The following is a 14,492-nucleotide window of genomic DNA, read 5'->3' on the forward strand; positions in this document are numbered from 1 at the left end:
GGAAGATTCCATGAGCACTAGAAATTCAAAATATCTAAAATAAAAGTCATAATCCCTCCTAACCCACCCACCTCCGTCATTCCATGCTTCTTATCTCTATCATCTCTCAACCTGAAACCTAAATCCATCCTGCCTCCTGGTCCTCATGACTCATGTTCAAGCAAAACTTCCTGAATCTCTCTTTCACCAGTCTCTGCCTTTTTGTCTCTATATTTCTATGAGAGTTTAGGTATCACAACTGACCTTTTCACCATAGAAGAGACCTTTTTCTAGTTACCTTTGACCTTCAACCCATTCTTCATTCTTTGCCAGAATAACTTTTCTAAAACGTAAATTAGGCCAGATGTGGTGGCAGATGCCAGTAATCCCAGTGGTTTAGGAGGCTGAGGCAGGAGGATCACGAGTTCAAAGTCAGCCTCAGCAACTTAGTGAGGCCCTAAACAACTCAGTGAGACCCTGTCTCTAAACAAAATACAAAAAAATAAAAGGTGGGGGGTGTGGATGCGGCTCAGTGTTTAAATGCCTCTGGGTCCAATACCCAGTACCAAAAGAATAAAAAGTAAAAAATAAATAAAACCCACCACCACAACAACAACAAAATACAAACTAATTTTGTAACCTTGCCTACCTAAAATTTTCATGGCTTCTGTCTTAACAAAATAGCAATCCTTCACCTTACTCTCTTGATCTTTATAACCTGACTTCCATCTGTCCACCTCATAGCTTTTGAGACCACCCCTCTGTGCACTTTGTGATACAGAAACTATTATATATAGCTCTCCAAACCGCCATGAGCAGGATCAATGCTTCTGATTTGCATATGCTATTTCTTCTGCCTTAGATTTTCTTTCTTATAGCAATCTCAAAATTGCTATTTAGAACTCAGGAAGCAGCACCCCTTTTGTAGAGGCTGACTTTCTCTACAAGCTCAACGTGCCTTATCTGCCCATCTTTACGCTTTGTCTCACTCGCTGTACTGAACTTACATGTCTGTCCCTGCTCTGAGACTGAATGCCTCAAGGCCAGAGAGATTGTTTTCTTTGCACTTGGAAAAGTACCTGACACATAGCAGGTACTCGATAAATAACTGTGAAAGGAAAGAAGACTTAGGAAGGAAAAGAGAGGGGGAAGAAAAGAAATGGAGAAAGGAAACAGCGTATAGTGCATTTTTTTCTGTCTGAGAAACCAATTGCACATCTGCTGTAGTTACATTTGGGTCAATCATCAGAGTAGCAGGAGGAGGTTGATTGACTCTCAGGTTTTAGGCTGAGACTCAGGGGATGGATGCTGAATCATTTACTGAGAGACGAAGCAGACCAGGAATAAGCCTGGGAGGGAATGTGAATTTAGTTTTTGGCATAGAGAGTTTTTAGTGGTCAGGAGGCTAGAGAGCTTCAATTAAATATTTATCCAGGGATATCTGTTGACAACATTTAAAATTAAATCAACATTTTTAACAAAGATTTTCTATCAAGTAAGCATTAAAAATGAAATCTTAATGCTAGATCATCATGTTAGGGAACAGACAGATGTGAATGGTGGGAACATGAGTTAAGAGAATAATTCCATAAAGTGGGCCCACTGTGCCAACCCCCACAAGCTTTCTTTTTTTTAAAAAATTATTTATTTTAAAATTTTTTACAGACTGCATTTTGATTCATTGTACACAAATGGGGTATATCATTTTGTTTCTATGGTTGTGCACGATGTAGATTCATACCATTTGTGTAATCATACATGTACATAGGGTTATGATATCTGTCTCATTCCACCATTTTTCATACCACCCCTCTCATTTTTTTCAACATAATCTAAAGTTCCTCCATTCTTCTCTCACTCCCCACCCCCCCACCCCCATTATATATCATTCTCCACTTAACAGGGAAAACATTTGACCTTGGGTGTTTTGGGCTTGGCTTATTTCACTTGGCATGATATTCTCCAATTTCATCCATTTATTTGCAAATACCATAATATTCTTCTTCTTTATGACTGAATAATATTCCACTGTGTATATATACCACAGTTTCTTTATCCATTCATCTGTTGAAGGGCATCTAGGTTGGTTCCACAATCTAGCTATTGTGAACTGAGTTGCTAAAAACATTGATGTGGCTGTGTTACTGTAGTATGCTGATTTTAAGTCCCACATGCTTTCTTTTCCAAGAAGCAATTTACCTACAGCCCTGCCTGGCCTCAGTGGACAGGATATGTCACATTCCTCAGCAAACTACCTGTTAAATGCAGGAGAAATGCAGGCCCAAGATAATGTCAGGGGGAGGAACCCAGATTTTTGTGACCAGATTCTGAAACTCTGGGAGATAAGGACAGTTCCTCCTAACCATAAAATCTGTAAGACTGCATTGTTAAGAATTCAGTTAGAACCAGACAGCATGGGCCAAGGTGACCTAGAGTTGCTATGACAGTAGGGACTTGACAGTCTGATGTCACCTTGCAGTTTGTCAAAAGTCAAGAGGTGGACCTAGGAGGGACTCTCTGGAAATTTCTCTGGGATCCCCAGTAAATTAGAGTACAGGAGAAACATGTTGTCCCTCTCTCCTCTGAGAGCACCCACTTTCTCCCTTGAGGGTGTCCCCTCTCCCCATGCCCTAATCCCTTCAATAAACTCATGGCATTTACTCTCTTAGTGACATGTCTGAAATCTTTCTGACTTGGTCACAGGAATCATCATTTGAAAAGGGAGTCTCAGTGCTCCCTCAGTTTCTTGGAAGTCTCCAGCTCCATAATAATCATGTATGCTATCCCAAAGGGGCTGGGTGATGGGTTGCTACTTGGTCAGGCTCAGGTCCTAATTATGATCCTTCTCTCTCTCTCTTTTTTTTTTTATCTCCTTGTGGTATGGGGATTGAACCCAGGACTCCATGCATGCAGGGCAAGCACTCTATCAACTGAGCTATACTCCCAGTACTGGAAGGCTTCCTTTAAGAAAGATTAAGTAGAAATGAAGCTTTGTCAATAAACTTCTGGCAACAAATAAGTGTCTAATTTGGCAATTGTGGACAGGTTCCATAGAAACTTCACTTCTTCTTTCAAAAGCAATAAATATGTTTTCCAAATTTTTATTTCTGTTCCCAAATGTCATAGCTGAGTCTTTCCCCAGTTTTTTCGCACATTCTCTTCTACCCTCACCTCCAGAGAGTCTTGTATGGAAATGAGGAAGCAGGGCTAGTTGACTACAAAAGAGCCCTGAAGAGCTGTGGCAGGGGAAGAGTCATAAACAGGAACTGTAAAAGGAAAAAGGAAGGCGGGAAAGCCTGCCGCCCTCTTCCCTGTCAGTGCTATCCACAAAGCATGACTTGAGCTTTGGCTCCTTCTCCAGCCCTGGTGTTTCTCATCTCAACGCACGAGCTCTGCTTTCCCCTTTTCTCTGTACACTTGGCTTGCTCAAGCTAAGCTAAGTAATTCAGCCCTGTGTTTTCACTTTTGCTGGTATTGACAGGGGACAGATCAAGGGAATAATTCTATAAACTGGGGCCCATTGTGCTGACCCCCACAAGCTTTCAGTTTTAAAAAGCATTTTTCCTGCAGCCCTGACTGGTTGAAGTCCGCAGGATGTGTTAACATTCTTCATCAAACTACTGCTGGAGAAATACAGGCCTGAAATAATGTTGGTAAGAACACCTCTAGTTACGGTAAGGTGGGGATCTTTTGTGATCCTTACACAGATCAAACTCCAGAACTCAGGGAGACAAGGAAAACTCTCTCTAACTATAAAATCTATAAGAACAGGTTCCAATTAGAACTGGGAAGCATGGACCAAAGGGACCTAGAGTTGTCATGGCAGTGGGGACTTGAAAGTCTGATGTCATCCTGCTGTCAGTCAAAAGTCAAGAGGTGGACCTGAGTGAGGTGCTCTCTGGAAACTTCTCTGGGATCCCCAATAAAACTGGAGGGCAGCAGAGACACAATGCCCCTCTCCTCTCTGAAAGGACCCACTATCTCCCTTAAGAGTGTCCCCCTTTTCCCTCTGCTATCTCTTCTAATAAACTCAAGCCTGTTACTCTAAGGATAATGTCTGAAATCTTTCTGGCCTATTCACAAGAATCTAGGTTTGAAGGAGGGCTTTCGTGCTGCCTAGTTTCATAGAAGGCCCCAACTCTTATCGGTACCACCTAATTTCCTGACCACAAAAATAAACTTCTGCAAATATGTACTATTTTTGCCACAAGGTAGTTCTATGCAAGAAAAACCTTGGTCCAGTCCTCAGAATTCTATAGTAAAAATTAAATACTAAATTAATTGGCACATGCTTTGAGAATTAAACCAAAACTGAGTTGTTCACTCCAGCCCTAAAGGATGTCCCGGCTCCTCCGTGATTTTTCTCCATGGACCGGTTCTTTCTGGTTTTCCTAGCATCCACGATATTCTCTGATTTCCTTAAATCCTTTAGTTTAAGCCACCATAGTTGTCTATTAAAAAATACATAGTTGTATATAAAAAATACATAAATCTTCAAGTTGAGAGGCCAATGGTGGGAAAAGTGAAATAGTGAAAAGGTAGAAAAACATTACATTATTCTAATCTTAACCTAGTTTTACCCAACCTTGGTGAGAACAGGAACTGTCTACTTTTCACTCCCTATCAATAAACACTCTACCTAAGAAAGTAATGTTTCTTTGAATTGTGTGTTGTTCAATAAAAGGCAAGTTTATTAGTACATTCATTCACAGAAGTTATTGTCCAAAATAACTCATGTGATTAAGTTTGCAAACTTGGGTAACAGACAGATGGGAGTGTTCCAACTCTCAGCTGAGGTGTAGCCATCCAGAGAGGCAAGGGTCATGTGTCAACAGCCTCTCTGGAGTTATAAAAATAAAAAATCAGATTTGAACATCACTTAGTGGCAATGTCCTCAAAATCGGCTTGCTTGACAAATATTTGTTGAGTGAATAGGAATGCTACTTTATGAAAAATTTTTTTTCTTCTAAAAATAAAGATTAAAGACTCAATTATTTTTATATTTGTCTCTGTGTAAAAACCAATCACCCAAATTAAATTTCTTATATGTACTTGCATGCTTAATATTTTCTATGAGTTCATTGTTTTAGGCTGGAAAAAAAATTCTTAACCTTATGTTGCTTAAATCACTCTTTTGCATATTCTCATATTTGAAGTCTGATTTTATTTTCTTCTTTCCTTTTTTTTAATTTTAAACTGGGAATGGAATTCAGGGGTTCTACTACTGAGCTCTATCTCTAGCCCTTTTCATTTTATATTTTGAGACAGGGTATCATTAAGTTGCCCAGGTTGGCCTTGAACTTGTGATTCTCCTGCCTCAGTCTCCCAAGTTGCTGTGGAAACTAATTTTCCTAGCACCTCATTTTATGAAAGAGTAAGTAACTTTTCAACTCTAAGCAATCTACTGGTGGCCTTGTATATTCAGTGAGTTAGAGGGAGACAAAAAAGAAATGAGACAGAGCAGGCAGAATATGTGAGTGAAAACAGAAAAAATATAATTGAAACAATCTATTCATAGTGGGTTCAGTTAATGATTCACTGATTCTGCTCTCTGAATTGCCTATGTCCACTGAGCTAGTTTCTGGTATTTCTGTCTGTACACCTTGGCATTGTGCTTCGCTTCTTGAAAGCACTCTCAGTAAATTGCTCTCTGATTTTTTGATTTGCTTTGACTCTTCATCAGAGTCACTAAGCAAATAAATGACTCATGAATTAAACAATCTTAAGGCAACAAAATTAAAAGTAGGTGCTTCAGCTTGACTCTCTCCAGAAAGCAAAGACTAATTCTCTTGCTAAAAGGGGGATTATTTTGGCCAAGTGCTCTTAGGAAACAGAGTGAGGGACTGAGAGAAAGTCAATTCAAGAATCTCCATTGCAGTGGACACTGGAGATTGATCCCGTTGGGACCTCCTAAAAAGGTGTGTGGAATGAGCTTCCAAAGTCTCCACCCCTAGGATGGGAAAGGGAACATTTATCTGCCTGCTCCTCCTGCACAGGCCCAGAGTTGCCCTGTGGAGTGTTAAATGCCTCACTGCCAGGTTTACATGTGTTTCAGTGCTAAGTGATTATAATTTCAGAGATGCTCTGAGGTAGAAAGCAAGAAACCTGTGTGGTGCTGCTGAGGTGGTATACCTCATGCTACACCTGCATAAAGCTGGAATGAAAGGCAAGCAAGAGAATGTAAGGTGGGATGCACGATGTGTGGCTGACCCAGGTAAGCAGAAGGACAGAGAGTTCTTAAAAATAGCTTCAAAGCAACAAAACAATCATGTGAAAAAATGTTGAAGATTTGCTTGGATCAGGAATGATCCCTTTCCTTCATTGCCTTGAAACGCACCTATTATTCACCTATTATTCACTGCCTGTCAGTTCTTGCCACAAGTCCTATCAAGAAAACATCAGCTTGGTCTCATTCTGATTTGGCACTGATAGCTTAATCCTCATTCCTATCACTTGCTAATTAGACATATTTGTGTGCACTTGGTTCAATGAACTTGACATCCAAGCTCCTTGAGGATGAGAAGTGACATCTCATATTTTCTTAGGTCCACTCCCTTGGCCCTGCACACTGCTTTATTGATTATGTGGCCACTGAAATCCCAAACTCTCACATTGGCTGGGAAGGTCACATTACACAGCAGAGACCTATCAAGTTCGTAGTGAATTAATTCTGATTTCTAATTTTAAATTAAAGTTCTAATATCTTAGGTTTGCAAATGACCCCCCCAAAAATAATGCAGACTTGAATAACCCAATACTACTTTATGCTGGAATTATGTGATATTAGCAAGGCTAATAGATTTCAGAGCAAGTCGGTTTCTTTCAGTGATTTGCTCATGCTGTTTTCAAATATCTCAAGAGACTTCCACAATTTTCTCTAGGAAAATTGTAACATGACATCTGTTGTCTGTGTGGACACAGAATTTCAAGTTTTATACCAAAATTTCCTCATAATTTCACTACCTATATTTCATTTTTGCCACATTAAGTAAATTCCTTTTTTTTTTGTGGTAGTACAAAGAAGTTATGTAATAACATTGATAAATTCCCTGGCCACATTTAAAGTCAATTTTTTTTCTTTCTTTTTTTTTGGTACTGGGGATACTGACCCAGGGGCACTCTACCACTGAGCTACATCCCAGACCTTAGGAAAAAAAAAAAAAAATTAATTTTGAGACAGGGTCTTGGAAAGTTGCCCAGGCTGGCCTTGAACTTGCAATCCTCCTGCTTCAATCTCCTGAGTTGCTGGAATTATAGGTGTGTACCACCACACCTGACTGAAGCTAAATTTTCAAAAGCCTGTGAAATGCAAGTTGTAGGAGCAACTGAATTAAAATAAAAATTTTTTTAAAAACAAGCTTAAGCACGTGAATAAAGCTGAAAATGTTGAAGAAAATAAATCCTTTGATGATTCTTTTCATGATTGCTGCTCCCAACCTTTTTTCTTTGGCTGTCAGTGTTGCCTTGTGGTACTGTTACCCCAGAGAAGAGGCTGGGCTACAAGCTCAGGAGTTCCACAAATGTTCAGAGTCAAATTTGAAGGAAAATAGGTTTTATTCAAGGCCAGTTTTCAAGAAAGAAAGAAGAAACTCTTTTTTTGTGAATTTCCATCTTCAGAAGGCTCTTGGGGTAAGGAAAACTTTTAAAAGAGGTGGCAAAATGGGGCAAAAGGCAGGAAATATACATGTGTAACATTTATAGATTTAGTTAGTCGTGATAGGCCAGGGCTGGGGCCATCACTTTCATCTTCCTTGAGGTTCCCCAAGCCAGCAGGGAGGCCCCGCCCTTCAGCTTTTACTCTCGGTATGAGGAAGTTGTCCTCAGTTTCAGAGGGGCTCTTAATTTCAGTCTCTTTGATCAATAGTTAATGCTTTACAATTCAGAGCCAACAAAACCAAAAGATAACAAGTGATGATTTAAAATTAATTCCTAAAGAAGTCTGAAAAAAATCTATATGTTCTATATGTCAGAAATAAACTCCCAAGACAAAGTTCACATGCTTCAGTTTATAAATTATGAAAATAAGTCACCACAAATCTTTTAAAAACATTTTTTAGTTGTAGATGGACCCAATACCTTTATTTATTTTTATGGGGTGCTGAGGATTGAACCCAGGGCCTCACACATGCCAGGCAAGCATTCTACCACTGAGCCACAACCCCAGTTAGTTTTTTAAAAATGTAAATGGTGAAGAAGTATCTTTTAGATTTTTCTTCTAAAGAAAGATTTTGATCTTTGCTACTGGATTCATGTTTCCAGAAGGACCAGGAAACCAAGTTTACTAATAAAGATAAACAGATATGTCTGCTAGGAATTGTTCTGGAACTTGTATACATTTTTATACACAAAATGATATAGGGAGAGCACAGGAAAATATTCAAGAGTATAGGGAGCACTAACTTCATTGAGTCTGATACACTAAGATAATGGAGAGGAGCTGTAGGAAGACTTAGTGAGGTTCTGGAAGAAAGAAAAGAGTTGGAAAATTCTGAAGCAGCTATGTTTAAGAAAAAATACACTCAGGAAAAAATAATCAAGGTCATTTCAGTCAGTCAGTTATAATCAAGGAAAGTGACCTAAGATATTGCGCATTGTTTTCTGAAATGTTTGCTTAATGTGCTGGTGTGTACCCCAAATCCTGAAATGTTGGGCCATGGTTAAGCAAACATCCTGCTTTTATAACAAGTCATTACTTGGGAGCACAGAGATTATCATTTGCAATCCTGATTGCCTCATCAAGAGATCTACTATGCCTTTCCAGAGAAAAGCAATTCTTATACTGTGACTGGGAGACACAAAGTGACACCTGGGGAGGAAAGTGGTTGAACCATAACACCCACTACTCCAGAAATATTCAGGGTCAAAAAGGTAGGAAAAGAAGTTTTGTTCAAAGCCAGCGTTGAAGGAAGCTGGAAAAAACTTCATTGTTTCAAAAATTCCATTTCCGAAATTCCTGAAGGTGAGCAGAACTTTTAAAGAAAAGGCAGGAAAATAAAACAAAAGCCAGGTGACATATACAGGTAGATCTATTTGGCAAGTCTGTGACAGGCCTGAGACAGTGGGGCAATCTTGCTCCCAGCTTCTCTGGTACCTGTCACACTACCTGTCTGGTGGGGTACACAGCCCTTTCCCTTCCTTCAGGTATTTAATATGTTTTGATTTCATGGAGACTTCCTTATCACATCAAAAGGAGATAGGACTTCTTGGGGCTAGATTTGATTTCCTAATTTCAGGACAGCCCCCAAATTCAGTCTGTTTCATTACCAGTAATAGCGAGCCTTCATTTAACAGCACATACTCTACACTAGGCACTGTTCCTCATGGCACCCCTGTGAGGTACACACTTTGGTAATACCCATTTTGCAGGTAAGGAACCTGAGGCACACACAGATCACACAACTGTCCAAAGGTCACACATAAGTGTTAAAGCCAGGATTCTAACACAGGTAGTTGGTTTCCAGGGTTTTTGTTTTTGTTTGTTTCTTGGATTCTGTGCTACCTCTTTCTAATGCTATACATCCAAGAATGAATAACTTACATGTAAAGAATGAATTTATATAACTGCGAGGTTCTATCTCAAGTGAATTTGCAAATAAGAATGCACTTAGAGTTAAAGAAATAGCTGAGATTGGCCCGAACCATTGGTCTACCAAGACATCTTAGGGAGACCAAATGACTTTCCAGGAAAATAAACCCTTCAACAACTAGAGGCATCTATAACCAATCTAGAGAGGAAAACTGTTAGTCTCAAGCAGGCACTGGTGAGCCATGGAAGTATAGAAAGACAGCCTCCGACATCAGGCCAGTGTGACAAATAGGCACTATCCAGAGAAGGAGCACGCTATTGGCTGATTCAAGTGTTCAGGGCCTAATGAGAGATTCAAGTCTCCAGTCTGAGAATCCCTGATAAAATCTGTGTGGTTGGATCACAGTGAAAAAGTGCCTGGAGCGGTCTACACAAATATCCAGTGCTTGACAGTTATATTTCTAGTGAATAAATAATGAATGAGCCTGGTGAATAGATTTGGGTGTATATCTGGGTGAATCAGCTTCCTTGGACCTGATCGGATCTGGAACACTGGGAAGATGAATGACTGTAATCTAGCTTGGCAAGACTAACTGCCAGATTCAGAACCAGTTTTACCAAGGTATGTGCCATGTGTCTCAAAGTAGCCAGCCCATCTTTTCTCCTAGTGACAACCTGACTTCGCTGTACATACCACTTAGAACCATACAAGGCAGGCTGGGGATGTGGCTCAGTGGTTCAGGCTAGACTTAGCATGCATGAGGTAGGTCCTGGATTTGATCCTCAGTGCCAAGCACATAATTATGCAAGGAGAGGCTAAAAATTATTTACGGGGCTTTTCATTCTCCAAAGACAAGTACAACATGAGTAAATATCTGAAGTTTATGATGCTTGAAAGGATATAGCCAGGATGAATTAACAATTATTTCCTAATTTCTGGAATTTTAAAAAACCCTACAAAGTGGCCTTTAAAAATTAAGGAAGTTGTTTTTGGGAAACTATATGCATAGTAGAGGATATAAACTTCATTCTGGAGAGATGAAGATGCAGTCCCTTTGGTGTTTATCAAGTCCCTACCAAGCTCGGAGTACTGAACTGGATATTTCAGAGAACATGTGTCAAGCAAGAGATAATGAAGTCCCTTTTCATTACTCTCAACTCTCAAGGTCTTGGCAGTATACTAGAAGGTTAAGATGGATCCAGAAAGCTGCAGTGGAAAACCAAGAGCAGAACACAGGAAACAGATCACATCTGCTTGAAATAGCAGTGTGGGTATCTCAGGATGTCTTCCAGCCCCATCTCGAAAAGCCTTTTGGGATTGCTGGGCATGGTGCTGTTGGATCACTTTGCTTGGCTCCAGACCCTCCAGGCTTGAATCCAGCCTCCTGCTTGGGCAATTCAACTTATGATGCAGTTTCTTGTTGAGTAAACAATGCCCCATCTTCAGAAAGCCTCCACTTCACTCCTTAACCTGCCCCCAAGAAACATTTAAAGTAATCTCAGCAGACCAAAGGGACAGGGGGAAAAAAAAAATCTCAGCCAGCACTATAGACACCATTTCCATTTCCAGGACCCTCTCTAATCTCTCCCAGGAATGACTGAATGAGTCTCTCTGTACTAAAATGAGGCATAATTCAGCTGAAGATCAGTCTGCGAAGCTAAACCAAGTCAGGGATCTTTGGTTGCAACTGGGTGGATTTAATATTGAAGAGTGGTAATTGGGCAAGTTTTGAAAGCAAAGTCTTTAAAATCTGGTGACTGCAAATACTTGTTGAGGGAATGTGGTGTAACATGAATCAGTAGAGACATTTGAGAATGGAACCCTCCCCAAATTCCACTCTGTTTTTGCACAAGATCAGCGTGGAAAAGGAATTAGATAATAAAACAAAATTAATCTTCTTTTGAGTTTACTTTTGAAGTCTTTCAAGCCTCTATAGTTCAAGTTCCCTATCTTGTTCATACTAGGAGTGGAAGTAATGAATTCAAGATTTTTTTTTTTTTTGCAAAGGATGTAGATTAACATCATACCTGCAGGAATAAAACCTGTTTACTAATAGAGAAATAGTTAAGCTAATGCTTTCTGACATCCCAGTTGTCTTCACTTGCTGTATTATCTTTTATGCAAATTACCATCTTCCTCCCAATCTCAATTTTCTCATCTGTAGAATGGGCATTAAGAATTCTATTTAAGGTTATAGTTAATATTATATGAAAAGACAGCATCCTTAAGCACACTGTTTGGCAAATTATTAAGCTGAAAATACCAGGTTATAATTATTCTCTTAAGTCAAAGTCACTGTCACTTTTTTTTTTTTTTAAACAAAACAAATGGCAGCCTGGAATCATACCTCCCTATGACCTGGATAAATATATTTAGATGTCTTTGACTGGAGTTTTCCGGACGAGCCAGGCTCTTTTGGATCAAGAGTTGGTGCAGGAGCGAACCCAGAGTCTGCCAAGAACTCTTGCCAAAACTTTTTAAGTTCGCAGACCACGCTCCAAGTCATGCCCTTCGCAAGTGCCATCACTGAGCTACAGCAGGGCTGGAGCAAGACTCACCAGTCTCCCCGCAGAAGTGTTCCCCTTGGAGTCCACCCCAAAACAAGACACCCGCTGGAAGCAGACTCAGCGGGAGCTAGCAGCGGCGCGCGGCGGGCGCCCAGGGGCCTCTGCTCACCTGCGGGGCGCCCCAGCGCCACGGCAGCCGAAGGCAACAGCAGCAGCAGCAGCAGCAGCAACCGCGGCGGCGGCGGTGGCGGCGCCGGCAGCCCGAGGCTTCGGCTGGACATCGCTTTGCTGCGGCGACCTCCGCTGGGCTGGGCTAGGCACCGCTGGGGCCGGCGGTGGCAGCTGTTGCAAGAGCAGCTCTTGGGGTGGCAGGCGGGCGCTGCGTCTTAGAGGCTGGGGCGTTCTTAACTTTCCTCTTCCATTAGCCCTGCCTATTTGGGGCTTTTAGGGGCGAGGAAGCTTCACGTGGCCTTGAGAACAACCTTCGCCCTACTGGGCCCCAAGCTGGGAAAGGCGGATCCCTTTCGTCTGACCCTCCAGCAACCTGTGGGCAGGGCTGGGAAAGTTCCTTAGCTGCTCTTCTGGGAAATGCGCAGGCTGCGCGCCGCTTTTTCAGGACTGGTCGGGCAGTTTGGCGGCCCAAGGCTTGAAGGAATCAGTTCACATCAACACCACTGGCCTCTGCCTCGCAGTTGGCCCTGACAGCAGCGGATGAGGCATCCAGAGTAATGGTGGAGCTCATGCTCTGCCTACACGCGGTTCTCCTGCCTTGCGCTTCTGGAGACGTCTTCACTGTCTGTGATTCCTCAGGGATCAGTGCCCCGTGCCCTAGGCGACTTAACCTAAATCTGTTTGCTGCTGCTAGAGACTTTTGATCGTTTGTTTCTCTTCATTGGTTGGAGCCACCACTGGAGTGTGATTCACGAAGGGTTGAAACTAGATACCCCTGATCCCCTGTGGTGTCCCCATTTCTCCGCAGGGCTAGTTGAAAGTGACATTGTGAAGTAGGCAAAATTATGTCTTGGGTGACATTGTGAAGTTGGTGGCAAAGGGTGCCCTAGGTGACATTGTGAAGTAGACAAAAGGTATCTTATTCATTCAATAGCATTGATTGAGCCCATCTTATGCTCCTGGTACCAGTGATACAAAGACAGTTAAGAGTATATCCTCCCACAGACAAGAAGGGACAAAGCCCTGTGAATAAACTGGTAGGTAGAAGTTACCACTAATGCTGTAAAAGAGCTATGATTAAAGGGAAGTGGGGACAGCCAGATGTGGTGGATAGGCCTATGATCCCAGGGACTCTGGAGGCTGAAGCAGGACTGCAAGTTCAAGACCAACCTGGGCAACTTAGTGATACCCTGACTCAAAATAACATGGAAAAAATGAAAAAAAAAGAGGAAGAAAGAAAGGGATGGGGTGTATCTCAATGGTAGAGCACCCCTGGGTTCAATCCCCAGTACTGTTGCTGAAAGCTCAGTCCTTGTCCCCAATGCCAATCCAATAATAAGGACACTGTTTTGAGAAAAAGGAAAAAGAAGGTTTATTGATTTACTGGTAAAGAAACACAGGGTACTCCTGTCCCGGAGGCTGTGATTCTGCCCATCAGCAGGAATAGGGGGCTTTTAAAGAGGTAATTCAAAGGCTATATTCCATGTGTTCTCTGTTGAGAGTTTTAATTCACTTGTTAATTTGGGAAATGATCATTTCTGATATCTTCTGGTGCTATCCCCAAAGTCTGGATTACTTCATTCCTATGTGGGTGTGTACTCAAGGAGAGATAAATCTACCTAGGATGGGGAAGAAAGGTAATCCTGTTTCCCCTGAGCTTAGTGAAGGGACAGATTAGGGAGGAGTAGGGAAAGAGGAAGAGAAAGGAACATGTCCATTTATAAAATAAATTTCATTGGCAGAGTAGCAAGGGCTACATTCAAAGCATAAAGTGGACCACCGTTACAGTACCACCAGAGAGAGAGAGAGAGAGAGAGAGAGAGCGCACACAGTGGGGATGGTCAGGAGGTGGCAAGCCATCATTCAGCCTCCACTCTTGTCTTGACCTTTCTTCTAAGCTGAGGTGTCAAGGGAACATGGGAAGAGACAGCAGGAAGCACTTTTCCTAGAGAGGGAACTACATTTATAATTGCTAGAAAAACATAGAACAATGAAAAGAACATTAAATCCCTGAGCGAATTGCAAAGTTACAATTTTGCTTGTGTGTTGACATTCATTTAATGAAGGAAGGAATTGAGGACATTATAGCAATTGCACACTTTCTTCAAGTTAGCAAATAAACATGAAGGAAAATTACAAACATTTTGGTTGTGTCACGTAGGGAAGAGAACTACATTAGGACATTCAAGGAAGTTGTGCCACCCCAAATATTTCAGTCATGGTGCCATGTATGATCCTCCTTCATCTTACTAACCCTTCTCATCCAAGGAGCCAAGTATTTTGATGAAATAATATATATAAACATGTT

General features: G+C 41.4%; 1 protein-coding gene across 2 annotated transcripts in view; it reads right to left on the reverse strand.

The window, feature by feature from the left end:
- The window catches only part of Plbd1 (phospholipase B domain containing 1), a 66,462-nt gene extending 53,799 nt beyond the window's left edge, over nucleotides 1–12,663 (reverse strand). Inside the window, exon 1 of one of the 2 annotated variants that reach the window (XR_007108201.1) lies at nucleotides 12,183–12,663. Coding sequence is in view for 1 of the 2 variants with exons in the window: in XM_047548374.1 (XP_047404330.1) it covers nucleotides 12,183–12,294 (112 nt within the window). In the remaining variant the exon portion in view is untranslated. The remainder of the gene's footprint in view (nucleotides 1–12,182) is intronic. The other variant, XM_047548374.1, reaches the window with a different exon arrangement.
- Between the last annotated feature and the right edge of the window lie 1,829 nt (nucleotides 12,664–14,492).

The sequence above is a fragment of the Sciurus carolinensis genome, chromosome 4, assembly GCF_902686445.1.
Source record: "Sciurus carolinensis chromosome 4, mSciCar1.2, whole genome shotgun sequence".
Lineage (NCBI taxonomy): Eukaryota > Metazoa > Chordata > Mammalia > Rodentia > Sciuridae > Sciurus > Sciurus carolinensis.